This window comes from Channa argus, chromosome 1, assembly GCF_033026475.1.
Source record: "Channa argus isolate prfri chromosome 1, Channa argus male v1.0, whole genome shotgun sequence".
NCBI classification, from domain to species: domain Eukaryota; kingdom Metazoa; phylum Chordata; class Actinopteri; order Anabantiformes; family Channidae; genus Channa; species Channa argus.
The window spans coordinates 6,813,463-6,827,726 of record NC_090197.1 but is presented as its reverse complement, the minus strand read 5'-3'; the positions used below and the strand labels follow the sequence as shown (position 1 = coordinate 6,827,726).

Sequence of the window (14,264 nt, the reverse complement as noted above, 5' to 3'; positions counted from 1 at the left end):
ATCACCTACAGGAAACATGACAAGTTAAGTTCTTCATTGTGGACTTTCTGGTTCGTCAGTAATGAAGGAAGAGACAGCAGAGCCTCAAACACAGATGATCATATCACTGCTTCTTCTTTCTGAGTATCTCACTCTTTATCTTACTCTGTCATTCTCTCCTTTCATCACATCATTTTTAGTCGTCTTTATTATGTTTTTACAGCTGCTCAGTTCCCCAAAAGTAGTTTGTAGTTAAACATGAAGATCACTTGAGTCTCTTTAAAATGTTGTCAATTAAAATAATTTACTTCCTCAAAATAAACTGAAAATTGATAAGGAATTTGGGGTTTTACACAATTGTACATATTCTCATTCAGTTCCAGTGAAGTCAAGTGGAACTTATGAAAAATCATTCTTGTATGTAAACAAGTTAAAAGGATGTAAATGAATGAGGAAGAAAAACAAGAACTGAATTGATTAAAGGCCATTTAAACTAACCAGCTTTTTTCTGACTAACATCTCTGAGCACAATTTTCTGCCCAAATGTGACCTGTTTATTTCATATCAAAGATGTTTTAGTATTTTTGTTGAGTTGATGGAAACTCAACGAGGAGCAAAAGCTCCTCTCACTGGTTCAAGTGGGAATTTACATCATCTGCAATGTTTGAATTAAAGAGGTTTACAGGGGAGAACAGGTGAAAACAATGAGGGTTAACAAGGAGAGAGGTAAAGACACTAACTAGGAAATGGTACTGAGGGACTTCAAAATAAAAGCCAGGGGCAGGAAGTGAAACTAAAGAAAGTCCAAGAACCAGGACCGTGACAGATATAGGTTTTGTTATCCAGTCAATTAATAAACTACATATATTTAGAACATATGTAATATGTTATGACTCTCCAGTGACAGAGAACCATCAGTTGGTGTTAATGTTGTGGTTGATTGATTTTGATAGAAAGAGTTGAGGAGAGTGGAGATGAGTGTGTTTGAAGGAGGGACTCTGTCTTCTAGAGAAGTGACAAGTTCCTGGTTTGACAGTGAAGAAGGAAGAGAGGCAGCATTAAGTCATCAGAGCCTCAACATGGACGTTCATCACATTTTAATCTGCTTCTTCTTCCTCTGTGAGTATTTTTATTTTCTAGACTTATTTGGATTTTCTGATGAGCTTTTTCTCTTAGTTTTAATGGAGGTTTAGTTTAGTCACACACACATCAGCATTGCTCTGTTTGTTCTGTCTCTTCCATGTCTCAATACTATGCAGCATTAGTGCAACTTTTCTCCACTTGCTCTTCATCATAACCTAAGACTGTCACTGGGCGTCTGTCTGGACATGACTCACTTCTTAGTGAAAAATGGTGATAAATTGTGCAGCACAAACACTGTTTCAGCAGAAGTTCCTCTTTAAATATGTCACATATTTAACTTTACTCTGTTGTAGAGTAGAAGAAGTTTGTCAATGTGAAAAACATCAAAAATATAAATTATTTTCAAATCTTTACTACGGAAAATGAAAAATGAGTCTGTGTTCATGTCTCAGTTTCACTTCTGCTCCTTCTATCTTTAGCATTTTCTTTAGGTGTTTTCTGTCTATTCAGTGCTGCTAACACACAAAGTAAGTTCCTCTTCATGCTGCACACAAAGTGGTACTTCTGACTTTTTCATGGTGGGTTCCTCCCATACACAGCACACCACTTGTGTCTCATTTAGGTTAGTCCAGCGTCTTCTTCATGCGTTGTTGCTCATCCAGCTGTTGTCCTCTGAGTTGCTCTAGTCACAGCTAAATAGCCCCTGCAGAACCCACATGGAAAAATAAAATTAATTTATTGAGTGTACAACTGGACGAATGAAGAAATACCTGCAGTCTGTAAAGTAAAAGTATAACTACTTTTGCTAACAAGTAAAAATGACTATAGTTGGTTGTCCAGGATGCTTCCTGAGCAGGTAAATAATAATTGTAGTCTGTGTGTTCACACATAACTTGTAACAGTAGTAGCTACAGGAAACCCACATTTTAACACTGCAACTCATTCTCCACCTCACCCACCCAGCCCCAGCACATAATGTGGAAATCCTCAGTGACAACACCACAGCAGATTGACCTAAGTTCCATTATAAAGTTACAGTTATAAAGTTAATTATTAAACATTCCTGGTGTGACTCTAAAGTTACTTTACAAAATAAGAAGTAGATACAGTATATTCTACTCACTGACTCCATATGTTGATCAAAGGAATTGGTGCATTCACCCTCATACCAGAACAAATCTGACTCCAGATCAAAGAAATCACCTTCATTATCCTGCTCACTATTCTCTTCTTTTTACTTTGACTTTTTATCTACTTTTTATCTCTGTGTTTTCCTCTGTTCCCTTCTTGTAACTTACAAACTTGGAATCTCTGTTTTAGTCTGTAGTATGAACATCATTTGTCTACACACATCTCTTTCTCACCTGCTCACACCAACCGTGTCATCTGATTGGCTGTTCAAAACAACAAAAAATAAATGCCTCCTACAAATGTAACTAAACCCAAGGCCAAGGACCCAAAACCCAGATATTCCAGAGGAGTTTTACCACATAATGCTTAAAAATACACACATGCATTTGACTGGGAATGTGTTGTATTTGTGCAAAGTTCAGATTGTTTAACACTTTGTCTGCATGAAGGATTTCATGTTGTGGTTGATTGATTTTGATAGGGACCCACCCCCCAATGCACTGAGCTCCTTTCCTCCTCTTGACCCTCTCTCCTCTCCTCTCACCCCACAATTGTCACCACTGTATGTCATTAACTCTGTGTGTTTTCTCCCATAGTTGTCTTTGTCCTCCTCTGTCCCCCTCTCTCTGTCCCTTTCTGCAGGTGTCCCCGGCTTTGAAGCTGTGTGTTTTCCAGTGTGCAGCTACTGGTCCTAACAACCTGCCCAATGTTTTGTTGTTGCATTTGCTGCTCTTTTTCTTTTCTCCCTTCACTTTCCACTCACCCCAACCGGTCAAGGCAGATGGCCGAACACCCTGAGCCTGGTTCTGCTGGAGGTTTCTTCCGTTAAAGGGAGTTTTTCCTCTCCACTGTTGCCTATGGCTTGTTCAAGGGGGAATTGTTGGGTTCTCTCTATACATCTTTATAGTCTTGACTTTATTCTGTAAAGTGCCTTGAGATGACTTTGTTGTGAATTGGCGCTATATAAATAAAGTCGAATAGAATTGGGGGAAAAAAAGGCATTAAAATGTTTTTGATCACAGATGGACCAATATCTACGACATTTTAAAGATGGTTTAGTGAATTTCATAATTAATGACTCACCTGATCTCAGAGATTCAACCAGGCACTTAGTTTACCTCCTTAGAGCTACAGAGGAAACTGTTCCAGCTTAATTTCACGTAACCTGAAATGAACAAACTGTACAGTCAAATACAGACTAACAGAAAACTATGGTTGTGACATGCAACACATCTACAAAATTGCAAAATTGCATTCTCATGCAAAGAGAAAACACTCAGGGCAAAATATGTGCAGGAACAGATATCAAACAAAAGTTTGGGTCACTGCCCACATCTCCAGTTTGTCTAAAAGTTCAGCAGGTCTGGTCTTGTGATTGACAGCTATTTTTCCCTAAAGAAAAAGAAAACAGTTTGGACACATTCTCATTCAGTGTTTATGCTATTTTTCTACAATGTAGAATAAATTTCAAGGACACATCTCAACATCAGCTTTTCCGAGAGGACACTTTATAAACCAGGCCTTAATGGTTTAATTGCTGCAAAGAAGCTGAGAGGGACCAGAAAGAAGATGAGAATTGCTTTAGACCAAGAGATACAAAAAAGAAATAGGTGTTAGACCAGTAGAACATTACGGTTTAGTCTGACGAGTCTGAACTTGGGGTTTGGTTTGGCTGCATAGTTGGTTCAAACTGCTGGGACTTTGTGACTCTGTGGTGTAATATCTGCATGTCTGGTTCCCACTGTGAAGCATGGATGAGGTGATGGTGTGGGGTGTTAGTCAGTGATTTCTTCAAGGAGTTCAGGACACCTTCAGCCAGCATGTCTACTACAACATACTGTAGGATTTGCATTTAGTGAGACCAAGATTATTTTTTCAACAGGACAATGAGCGAGCATCAGGTGACCTGGCCTCCACAACCACCTGACTTGAACCCAAATGAGATGGTTTGAGAGTAGTTGCCAACAGAGTGATGGGAACTCAACCTTTCCAGGTCCCTGTCTCTCAAAGCTGGCTGAGACACAAAGTGGCAACTTTGAAGAATCTAACATTTAAAGTCATTTGCTTCGTGTTTGATGTTTCTTAATTGTTTGATGTCAACAAAATAAACCCAAAAATTATAAAATGAGAACAGAGACTGACTCCCAACAAAAAAGCAGTGTGGAAAATCACCCCAATCAGACAAGTGAAATTTAAACTGTCAAGTTTAACAATTTGTTTAACAGTTTGTGTTCAGCTAATATGTAAAATGATGGACCTGCTTAAAGGGAAATTTAAAGAAGAATCTTTAGCTACGTACATTGTTTTTACTCCAGTCTGAGATTTGGATCAGTTTCTTCTGACACGAGGCTGTTGAGCAACAATCTTCCTCTACACTCTTAAAATGTTTCAGAGTTGATGCACATCTTACTCTCCTTGTTTCATTTCATAGCACATGCAATGAGCTGCCTGTTAATGTTATTACAGGTTGCACCAGCCTATTGAATATCTGTGTGGGATATATGTAATGTGTACAGGACACAATTTATTGAAAGAAGAACAAACAGACCAGCCCTCTCACACTGAGACAGACTGACCCACTAGGAGAATTCATGAGCTTCCTAGGTTGTAATTCACAAGCTACTACACTAAACCAATTAATAACTGTGATAGATAAAAATGGTCACTGTAATGTTGAAAAGCTTGAATGAGATCAACACATCTGTTGAGGCACATGTGATAATACACATGTGATCAAACCACAAATAGTGATCACATGAACACAATGACAGACTGAATGACTGAAGGGAAACAAAATGATCAACATCACTCAGTTAAAACAGACTCAAACAGGTGGATGAGAGAATTTTACATTTTCTAAATCTTTGACAGAATCAAAAAGTGTGACTGTAGTAGAAGTGATGAGCTCTGTGCTCAGTGTGACTGTGTGGAAATGTAAAACAGGAATCATCATCAGACTGTAGCATCTTACAGGAAGATAGTAACTATTGATTGTTCATCTTTTCAACAGCTCTGCAGGATGGAAACACTGGTCTCACCAATGCACAAATCACCACTCGTACAGGAACTGAAGGAGGAAACATCACAGTTGGATGCTCATTTTCTTTCTCTGGAAGCAGGAAGTTGTTCTGTAAAGGAGACTGTACAACAGGAAACATTCTCATTGAAACAACCAGTAACAGAGCTCAGAGCGGCAGATACAGTATTGAATATAAAGAAGGATTTTTTCCATCAACACCAACACTCATGTATGTGAGCATCACACAGCTGAACAAGTCTGACTCAGGATTGTACAGGTGTAGTTTGGACAGACGTCTGCGCCCAGATTCACATGATGAGTTTAAGATCATTGTCACAGAAGGTGAGTTTCTACTGAAAGTTCTGAAAATGTTCCTTCATGTCTGTGAAGCTGTGAGAAAACTGACTGTTCTCTGACAGCTTCTCATGTTAAGAATCAGCAGGTAAAATAAGTGCTGCATCTTTTCATCATTAACAGTAAAAACAACCTAAACAACTAACAGCTAATGTTCTACATGAATCAGCACAAGAGCAGGTGTTACCACTTCCAATCTCCTGTTAGTGGCTTATTCAGAAACATTGGTACATTTGCTGAACCTCTGTCAACATGTGTGGATGATCAAAAACTAGAACTTCACCAACACAACCACACACCAAGCAAACACAACACAAAATGTAACAAGCAGCTAAAAAGAATGATTTACTCATCTACCAGCAAGAACTAGTCAGCTCCACATCCATCTTGTTTCCTTTTCTCTCTTTTAGCTCTCACTAACCAGTAACAGCCAGTCTGATGTTCTTCTCTGCACAGTCTCCTCAAACGTTGTTTTCTTGCTGCATCTGTGATGTTTAGTGAACACCTATGGATGAACTCCATGAATGGATGTATTACAAGAATACTGAGCTACAGTAATCTCACAATTGAGGCCTGTTGTCAGGACGACAGAAAAGCAGTTCATCTTATTAACATCATGAGGAAAACAGCATCTCCTCTGGATCATTATCTGATTGTTTCATTGTTCACAGCTTCAACCTCTTCACCACCAAGCACAGCTCTCCAACCTTCTACAACATCACGTACATTCTCTTCATTATCATCATCATCTTCACCATCATCATCTTCACCATTGTCATCAACAGAGAGTTTAAGCTCCAGTTCAGGAAGATTCACAACTTCATCCTCATCCTCCACTGACACCCACAAACAGCCTGAAACAGGATCATCAGGTACATTTAAAGGTCTTCTTCTTCTTTTCCTTTGGGCTGTTCCCTTTCAGGAGTCACCACAGAGAATCATGTGTCTCCATCTAACTCTGTCCTCTGCATCCTCCTCTCTCACACCAACTAACTTCATGTCCTCCCTCACTACATCCATAAATCTCCTCTTTGGTCTTCCTCTAGACCTCCTGCCTGGCAGCTCCAACCTCAGCATCCTTCTACCGATATAGTCACAGTTTCTCCTCTGAACATGTCCAAACCACCTCAATCTGTCCTCTCTGACTTTATCTCCAACACATCTAACATGAGCTGTCCCTCTGATGTCCTCATTCCTGATCCTGTCCATCCTCGTCACTCCCAAAAAGAACCTCAACATCTTAAGCTCTGCTACCTCCAGCTCTGCCTCCTGTCTTGTCTTCAGTGCCACTGTCTCTAAGCCGAACAACATCTCTGGTCTCACCACCATCTTGAACATCTTTCCTTTCATTCTCGCTGATGCTCTTTTATCACACAACACACCTGACACTTTTCTCCACCCGTTCCAACCTGCCTGCACTCGCCTCTTCACCTCTTTTCCACACTCTCCGTTGCTCTGAACCGTTGACCCTAAGTACTTAAAGTCCTGCACTTTCTTCACCTCTGCTCCCTGTAACCTCACCGTTCCACCTGGGTCCCTCTCATTGACACACATGTATTCTGTCTTGCTGCGGCTAAGCTTCATTCCTCTGTTTTCCAGAGCAGACCTCCACCTCTCTAGATTTTCCTCCACCTGCTCTCTGCTCTCACTACAAATCACAATGTCATCTGCAAACACCATAGTCCATGGAGATTCCTAGTCATTTTACACACCACCAACCTGTGTTGTCTGGCTACACTCTCCCCTACCAATGCTTTACAGTCACTGATCTCTTTCAGATTACAGCGTCTACACAAGATGTCGTCCACCTGAGAGCTTCTACCTCCACTCTTATATGTCACTCTCTGTTTCTGCCTCTTCTGGAAAAAAATGTTCACTACAGCCATTTCCATTCTCTTTGCAAAGTCAACCACCATCTGTCCTTCTGTGTTCCTGTCCTGAAGACCAAACCTGTCCATCACATTGTCATCACCTCTGTTCCCTTCACCTACATGTCCATTGAAATCTGCACCAATCACCACTCTCTCACCTCTGGAGATGCTCTGCATCACTTAATCTAACTCACTCCAGAATTTCTCCTTCTCTTCTAACTCACATCCTACCTGTGGGGCAGAAACACTCACAACACTGAACATCACGCCTTCAATTTCCAGCTTCAGACTCATCAACCTGTCTGATACTCTAATCACCTCTAGAACATTCCTCACAAACTCCTCTTTCAGGATAACTCCTACTCCATTTCTCCTCCTATCTGACCCATGGTAGAACAACTTGAACCCTGCTCCTAAGCTTCTAGCCTTGCTACCTTTCCACCTGGTCTCCTGGACACACAGTATGTCCACCTCCCTTCTCTGCATCATGTCAATCAACTCTCTATCCTTCCCTGTCATAGTCCCAACATTCAAAGTCCCTACTGTCAGTCCTACATTCTTAGCTTTCCTCTTCTCTCTCTGTGTACGAACACACCTTCCTGCTCTCCTTCTTTGACTTCGACCAACAGTAGTCCAATTTCAACCCGTACCCTGTAGGTCAACAGGGTAACCCGGGCCCCAACTGATCTGGTATGGAAGTTGCATTTTTAATTTGGCAAGTGTTTTACGTCGGATGCCCTTCCTGACACAACCCTCTGCATTTATCCAGACTTGGGACTGGCACAAGAAGACACTGGCTTGTGCCCCTTTGCGGTAGCATCAGGTACATTTAAAGTTCCCTCTATAATAAACAAATAATATAATAAAATAATATAATAAAATAAAATCAGCACAGAAACATGAACATGACCCTCAGTGACAGTTGCTGTAGACCTGATACAATGATGCACTAAAGAAAGTTAAAAGTAAAAATGCTACACTACAATATCAGTGCATTATGATTTAAAATTCATAAGCTCACTCTAAAACACACTGTGATTTGTTGGCTGTTTCTCTTTTTATTAAGAATCTGGATCTGCAGAGTAACTCAAGGAATCAAATGTAGTGGAGTAAAAAGTTGAACAGTTCCTTCTGAAGTGTAAAGGACTAGAAGTACAATATAACAGGAGGCAGAGAGTTTACCAGCAAGTACAGAAGCAGACGTCTTTAACAAAACAAAGACTAAGGAAAGACGTCTTTAAGATCAGGATGTGAAGCCTGTTTCACACTAGTTAGACTTTTCCTAACTAGAAAAACCTGTTTTAAATGTTCCCGTGTTCACATACAAGTTAGCAGGATATTGTAATGGGAAAGGATGTAGGAGTGGAATATAATAAAGTGTTAAACATACAGTATCATCTCAGGCCTGTAGCAGAGCTGAAATGATGTGGCTCATCAGTCTGGTTCAGGATGTCTCCTTAGGTGAAGAAGAACCAACTACGATGTCCTCACTGCTGTGTATTTCCATCAAGCTACTGCAGTTTTCACAACCTCCCCCTCTGCTTTTTACTTGATCCACAACATTGTTACAAAATCCCAAATGTTAATGTTTGTTACTTTGTGCAGCTGCTAAGTAGTTGTGTTTAAGCTGTGTGTGAAAGTATGTTGTCTTCTAGTGAGTAACATGAATGCAGTATTTGTACTTTTACTCTGTGATCACTGCAGCAAAACATCGTTGCTGTTGTACATTTGCAGAGCTGTATAATGACTATGATAAATCACTGTGCAGCATTTTGGCATCTGACAAGTCTTTAAACTTCCACATGGGTCTCACTGCTAACACGACTCCTTGTACTGTGTTAAGGCAGAGCTGTTTTTGATCTGTATGTCTGAGGCAGAGAGGGGCTTTAAATGATGTCTTAGATGTGTTAGATAAGCTTAGTGCAGGTTACACAGTTTGACAAAACTAACAAACGTAATTAGAATGTGACACTGACATCATGCAGACGACATTGTGATCTGTGCTTTCTGTTTACTGTGTCTAATACAGTTGTTTGAATGAGTTACCAGCATATCATCTAAAAAAACAACTATCAATTATTTACATTTTATGGAGATGGGAAGAGACAAGTGGAAGAAAATGGATCCTACCTAGAGACATTAAATCTCACAAGATGGTGCCTCTGTCCCCTAACAGTTACCAAGTTCATATTGTCATTAACTTGACAGTGCTGCTTCAAACAGTCCTGTAGAAATTCAATCCAGACAATATGTTACAATGAGCCATGAAGTTTCAGAGTAAAACAAACTGGTTTTACTGTTAATTCTGCCACAGGTGCAGCGCTGGTTATCAGTCTGATTCTGGTCTTCATGATCATCATATTATCAGTGGCTGTGCTGATATTCTGCAGGAAGAGGAGCAGTAAATTCAAAGGTACACACACACACACACACACACACACACACACACACACACACACACACACACACACACACACACACACACACAGAAAAGAGCTGGAATCTGGAATCTAAGGCATGAAGACTTTCAGAGTTGGGGCCTCTGAGCAACTATCATAAGAAGGAATCAGGTACCAACTTGTAATCTGTTACCCAGTTCTACTAAATACATCCATGATGTGCACAGGATGGTCTGGGTAGATGAACGGGTTAATAAATGCAAAACGTACAGATATGGAAAACAACTTTAGATTGTGTTTCTAACTAGAGGATTTAATTTCTTTTAACCTGTTTCACAGTTGTGTGTTGATAATCAGAACCATGATGTCAATGGTCCAGTGATCTATTTCAATTCAAATCATTGTAACCATGGTGATGAAGTTGTAGTACAGCTGCTGTGGCTCATATCAGAGGGTTGGGACTAACTATCTACATTATGACTGTTTAGGTTGAATGGAAAATGTCATAATGCAACATGTACAGAGCTGTTCCACTTTTGATGTAGTGCTTAAAAAAGTACAGTGTTTTTTCTTTCTTCAACCAGCACAAAATTGAAATAAGAATTTCTGAAGGTTTAGTCTGAGCTGATGTGTTTTTAAGTCTCTGAACCATGTTTTTCAGGTCCTGTGGAAACAGTGTATGATAATGTTAGAGAGGTGAGTCTGAATAAATCCTATCATCAGTAATATTTGTTAAAACCAGCTGATACATATCAAACCTTTCTCCTCCTACAGTCCAGCAGAGTGTATGAAGAGGTCAGAGATCCTGTGGAAGCGTCTACAGTTTACACTTTGATCCATCAAGATGAGGTCAGGACCACAGATATATACAGCTTGGCCACTGACACCTGTGCTCAGGATGCAAGTATGTAAAAAAAAAAGCTTTTAGACCAGAACATTGTTTAAGCCCAGACCCAAAGATTGTAGTTAGAAATAAGCTAATTGTCTTCTCTTTTGCCTTAATAACACTTAGCAGCACTTCTCAAAGTCACAAAAACCTTAAAAGTGAAAAGAATTAAAATAATATTATTAGCAGATGTAAAACTAAAACTTATATTAAACAAATTACAACAACATCACAGATTAAGAAAAAGTCAAAATAAGTGAGTTTGAGGAAGAGATTTAAGAAGACTGAGTTCACCTGTGACAGATACAAGCAGATACAGTCTGATCATTCAAAGCTCCTGTATGTCTCACTGGGGGCCTCAGTTAAAGCCCTCTGGGATGTTCCTCCTCTAACAGGCTGTTTATGCTGATGGCTTATACAACAGAATATTCCTTTATTCATTTACAAGGGCACATGTCATAATGAATGAATACAATTTGAAATACACATTACCAACAATAAGTTAAACTAAACAATAGTTTAGGTTTTGGATACAGCTTAACATTACAAAGTGCAGTAGTTGAGGTCAAGGTAACAGTTTAAAAACACAAGCACTGTCCAAAGGACTCTCGTTGTTTGGTGATTAGGAAAGAACAGAAGGCTTCAAGTGAAATGACTTCTGTTTGGAGATTATTCCAATCAGAGGGGGCAGCAAAACTGAATGCTCCCCAATGCTTCCCCAGTTCAGTCCAAAGATTTAGATTTAGTCAGATTTATCAGTGAATCTCTGACTGAAAGGTTCCACTGTTTTGAACAGACAGAGCGAGGAGGAAAGAAAGTGTTGCAATTAAGTCCATGTAATCATCTAAACATTAAGCAACAGCTTAAGCAAAACACAAGAAAAACAACATAGTGTGTCCAGTCCAGTGCAGTGAAGAGTCTTCAGAGCTCTACATTGGAGAAACCAACAATATCACTATCAGAAGAAGACTTCAGAACCAGAATCAGCAGTGTATCTACACCTAAAGGACACTTGTTTGAGGTCAACAATGTAACCACTTAGGACCCAAACACAATTTGTCTCCCATTTATCATGCACACATCCATCTGGGGATTCCACACCTAACAATCCCTCCTAGAAGGATGATGGATGGTGATCATTACAATCCCATGACTCTGTCCTACTCTCACCTTCTCTATTATTCAGCTAACAAGCCTATTTAGGCAACCTGGAGGATAGAACTGGGTGCCCTAGCCCACTTTCCGTCGGGGTGAAAAGGTGGTTGGACAAGGAGGAAAATGTTTTAAAAAGCACATGACTTAACCTCCTGATAACTAGACCTGGATGACTTAACACCTTCACTAACATCTGATAAGAAATGCTGTTGTTACGCATTGTATGACCCAATAGTAGCATGTATGGAATAAAAAGAAGAGGTTCTAGGACTGACCCTTACAGTATTTTACAGGTCTGTACCAGATGTTTATCAACCCATTGAGAGCAGCTACACACCCAGTTTTGTAGCCTTTGAAGCAACATGGTCCCAGTAGACAATGCAGCAGTAACATCAAGTAGGACTAAGACTGAAATAAACTTTTTTTTTACTTCTCATAATATCTGGAGATTCAGGTCAGGATATTCTCTGCAGTGGGTCTACACAAAGTATGCTGTAGATATTGCAGCATTTTATTTACAGCACAACAAACAGCCTATGCAAAAAAGAAGAAGTGAAAGAAGTCAGTGGCTAATTGTGAGGGTTGATTCATTTATCCTTTAATAACAGCATTAAGATAAATTATATGTGATGATGCTCATCTAACAAAACAGAGAAAAACTAAAACTATCAGACTGCTGCAGTGCAGCTTCCTGTTCTGGTGGTTGTGGCTCAGCTGGTGTCCTTCACAAACCACAGGGTCAGTGTTTGACTTCCGGTTCCTCTTGGCTACATGTCAAAGTGTCCCTGGACAAGACACTGAACACACAGTTGCCTCTAGTGTCTGCTCATTACTTGTAAGCTGCTTTGGATAAAAGCATCTGCTAAATGGCTAATGTGGCTTCCTGACTCTTAAGTATAAGTCAAGACAAGATGAACTTAAATAAAGTTTTAAACACATGTGACAGTGATTAAGAGCTAATTTCTGACCTGTGATTTTTACATTTCAGACTGAAGACAATTCTGGTAACTTAGTCTACTCCAAGGTGGACGTTCCTAAAAGAGAAGCCAGCTCCCCCTGTGCTGACACAGACAAAGTTGTCTACTCTGAACCTCGGGTAGAAGCGAGTTCTCGCAGCCTCCCTGAAGATGCTTCACCTCCTCTCTACTCTGTTGCTTTACCTCAGGAGAAACTTCTTTGCTAATGTAGCTACATTCACTCTCTCACAGACTGAGCGTTGTACTAGATGTAGTCTTCATTCTTTTTCATATATTTTTTTATATTGTATAATATTGTATAATGTAGCACACTTGACAAAACACGCAGACAGGGTCTTGTGGTTTTCCTCTCTTTACTGCAAAATTACAGACAAAGCAGTAAACTGTTGTTAACATAGTTCTGTCTCGTGTCTCATCTCAGCGCTATATGACAGTGTGTCTGCGCTGTCTGTCTCCCTCTTGTGGCGAATATCGGTAACAACACTTATAAAAGCTCACTGTATTGTCTGTGTGCAGAAAACTGAAGTGCAGATGTCTCAAAATAAGGTAAACTAGCAAATCAAATGTGCCAAAAGAACAGTGTAGAATATGAACTAAGATACAATGGGGTTAAATAACAATATGTGTTGGGGCTCTGACCTGTTTTAATTCACTGCCCTCACAATAAGTTATAACTCTCTCATGTGTACGATACAGTGTGTTGTCATGTGCCATTTAAAGTTTAAATATCAAGACTAAATTGTATCATAACATACAGCACTTTTAGGAGTAAAGTTAGCTATTGCTGTTTGTTAGCTGTTAGCTACACTAGCTGTAGCTGTTGAGCTGCCTGCATCTGCTAACGTTAGCTGCTGTAGCTAACAGTACAGAAACACTAGAAACACTGTTTGGCTGAGCAGGACAAAGTCAAGGACAAATCTCTGTACACACAGACAAATGTCCCAGATGACAGGACAGAAGCAATAATCCACGTGTAAAAAAACAGCCAGTTGTGAGTCTTTTCACCTCTTTTAGTTAAAAACTGTGTTTTCTCTGATAACTAGATATTTACATTTAGTTTTTGGAGTGAATACATTTGCACATTATTTTACATACACAATTACAGATTTGTGTACAGACACACAAGTCTGATTTAAAGTCTGATTTCTAATTTTTTTTTGATGCATATTTCGCATTTTCTGTTAATCCAATAAACCTCATTTCACTACTGAAATATTACTGTGTCCTTCAGTTATTTGATAGATAAAAATGAAATTGATGATGCAAACACCCAAATATTTATAAATGAAACTTCCTAAACTTTTGCATACAACTGTATTTACCAGCAGTCCAAGCAGGCTCATATCACGGGATTCTCTTTTGGAGCTAAGCCGCCTGCAGCAGGAGCCAGCGGAGGTGACGCCACCTAGA

At 39.7% G+C, this 14,264-nt stretch overlaps 4 protein-coding genes across 8 annotated transcripts in view; 1 reads left to right on the top strand and 3 right to left on the bottom strand.

Annotated features, from left to right (window-relative positions):
* The window catches only part of LOC137101015 (major histocompatibility complex class I-related gene protein-like), a 207,927-nt gene that overhangs the window by 134,872 nt on the left and 58,791 nt on the right, over window positions 1-14,264 (bottom strand). The window lies entirely within an intron of this gene.
* The window catches only part of LOC137100452 (major histocompatibility complex class I-related gene protein-like), a 185,966-nt gene that overhangs the window by 144,348 nt on the left and 27,354 nt on the right, over window positions 1-14,264 (bottom strand). The gene's annotated exons all lie outside the window — the stretch shown is intronic.
* LOC137100410 (triggering receptor expressed on myeloid cells 1-like) overlaps window positions 1-14,264 on the bottom strand; it is a 126,629-nt gene that overhangs the window by 93,532 nt on the left and 18,833 nt on the right. The gene's annotated exons all lie outside the window — the stretch shown is intronic.
* On the top strand, window positions 563-14,072 carry LOC137100999 (uncharacterized). Of its 2 annotated transcripts, XM_067478788.1 has the most exons (7): window positions 925-1,098; window positions 5,204-5,554; window positions 6,238-6,438; window positions 9,752-9,850; window positions 10,498-10,532; window positions 10,611-10,740; window positions 12,866-14,072. In XM_067478788.1, exons 1-7 carry the CDS (start codon window positions 954-956, stop codon window positions 12,868-12,870), a joined length of 966 nt encoding a protein of 321 aa, XP_067334889.1. In that variant the 5' UTR covers window positions 925-953; the 3' UTR covers window positions 12,871-14,072. The 2 variants fall into 2 exon arrangements, 1 of the variants encoding a protein (XP_067334889.1); XR_010910978.1 differs by lacking the exons at window positions 10,611-10,740; window positions 12,866-14,072 and adding an exon at window positions 7,345-8,260 and having other exon boundaries at window positions 563-1,098.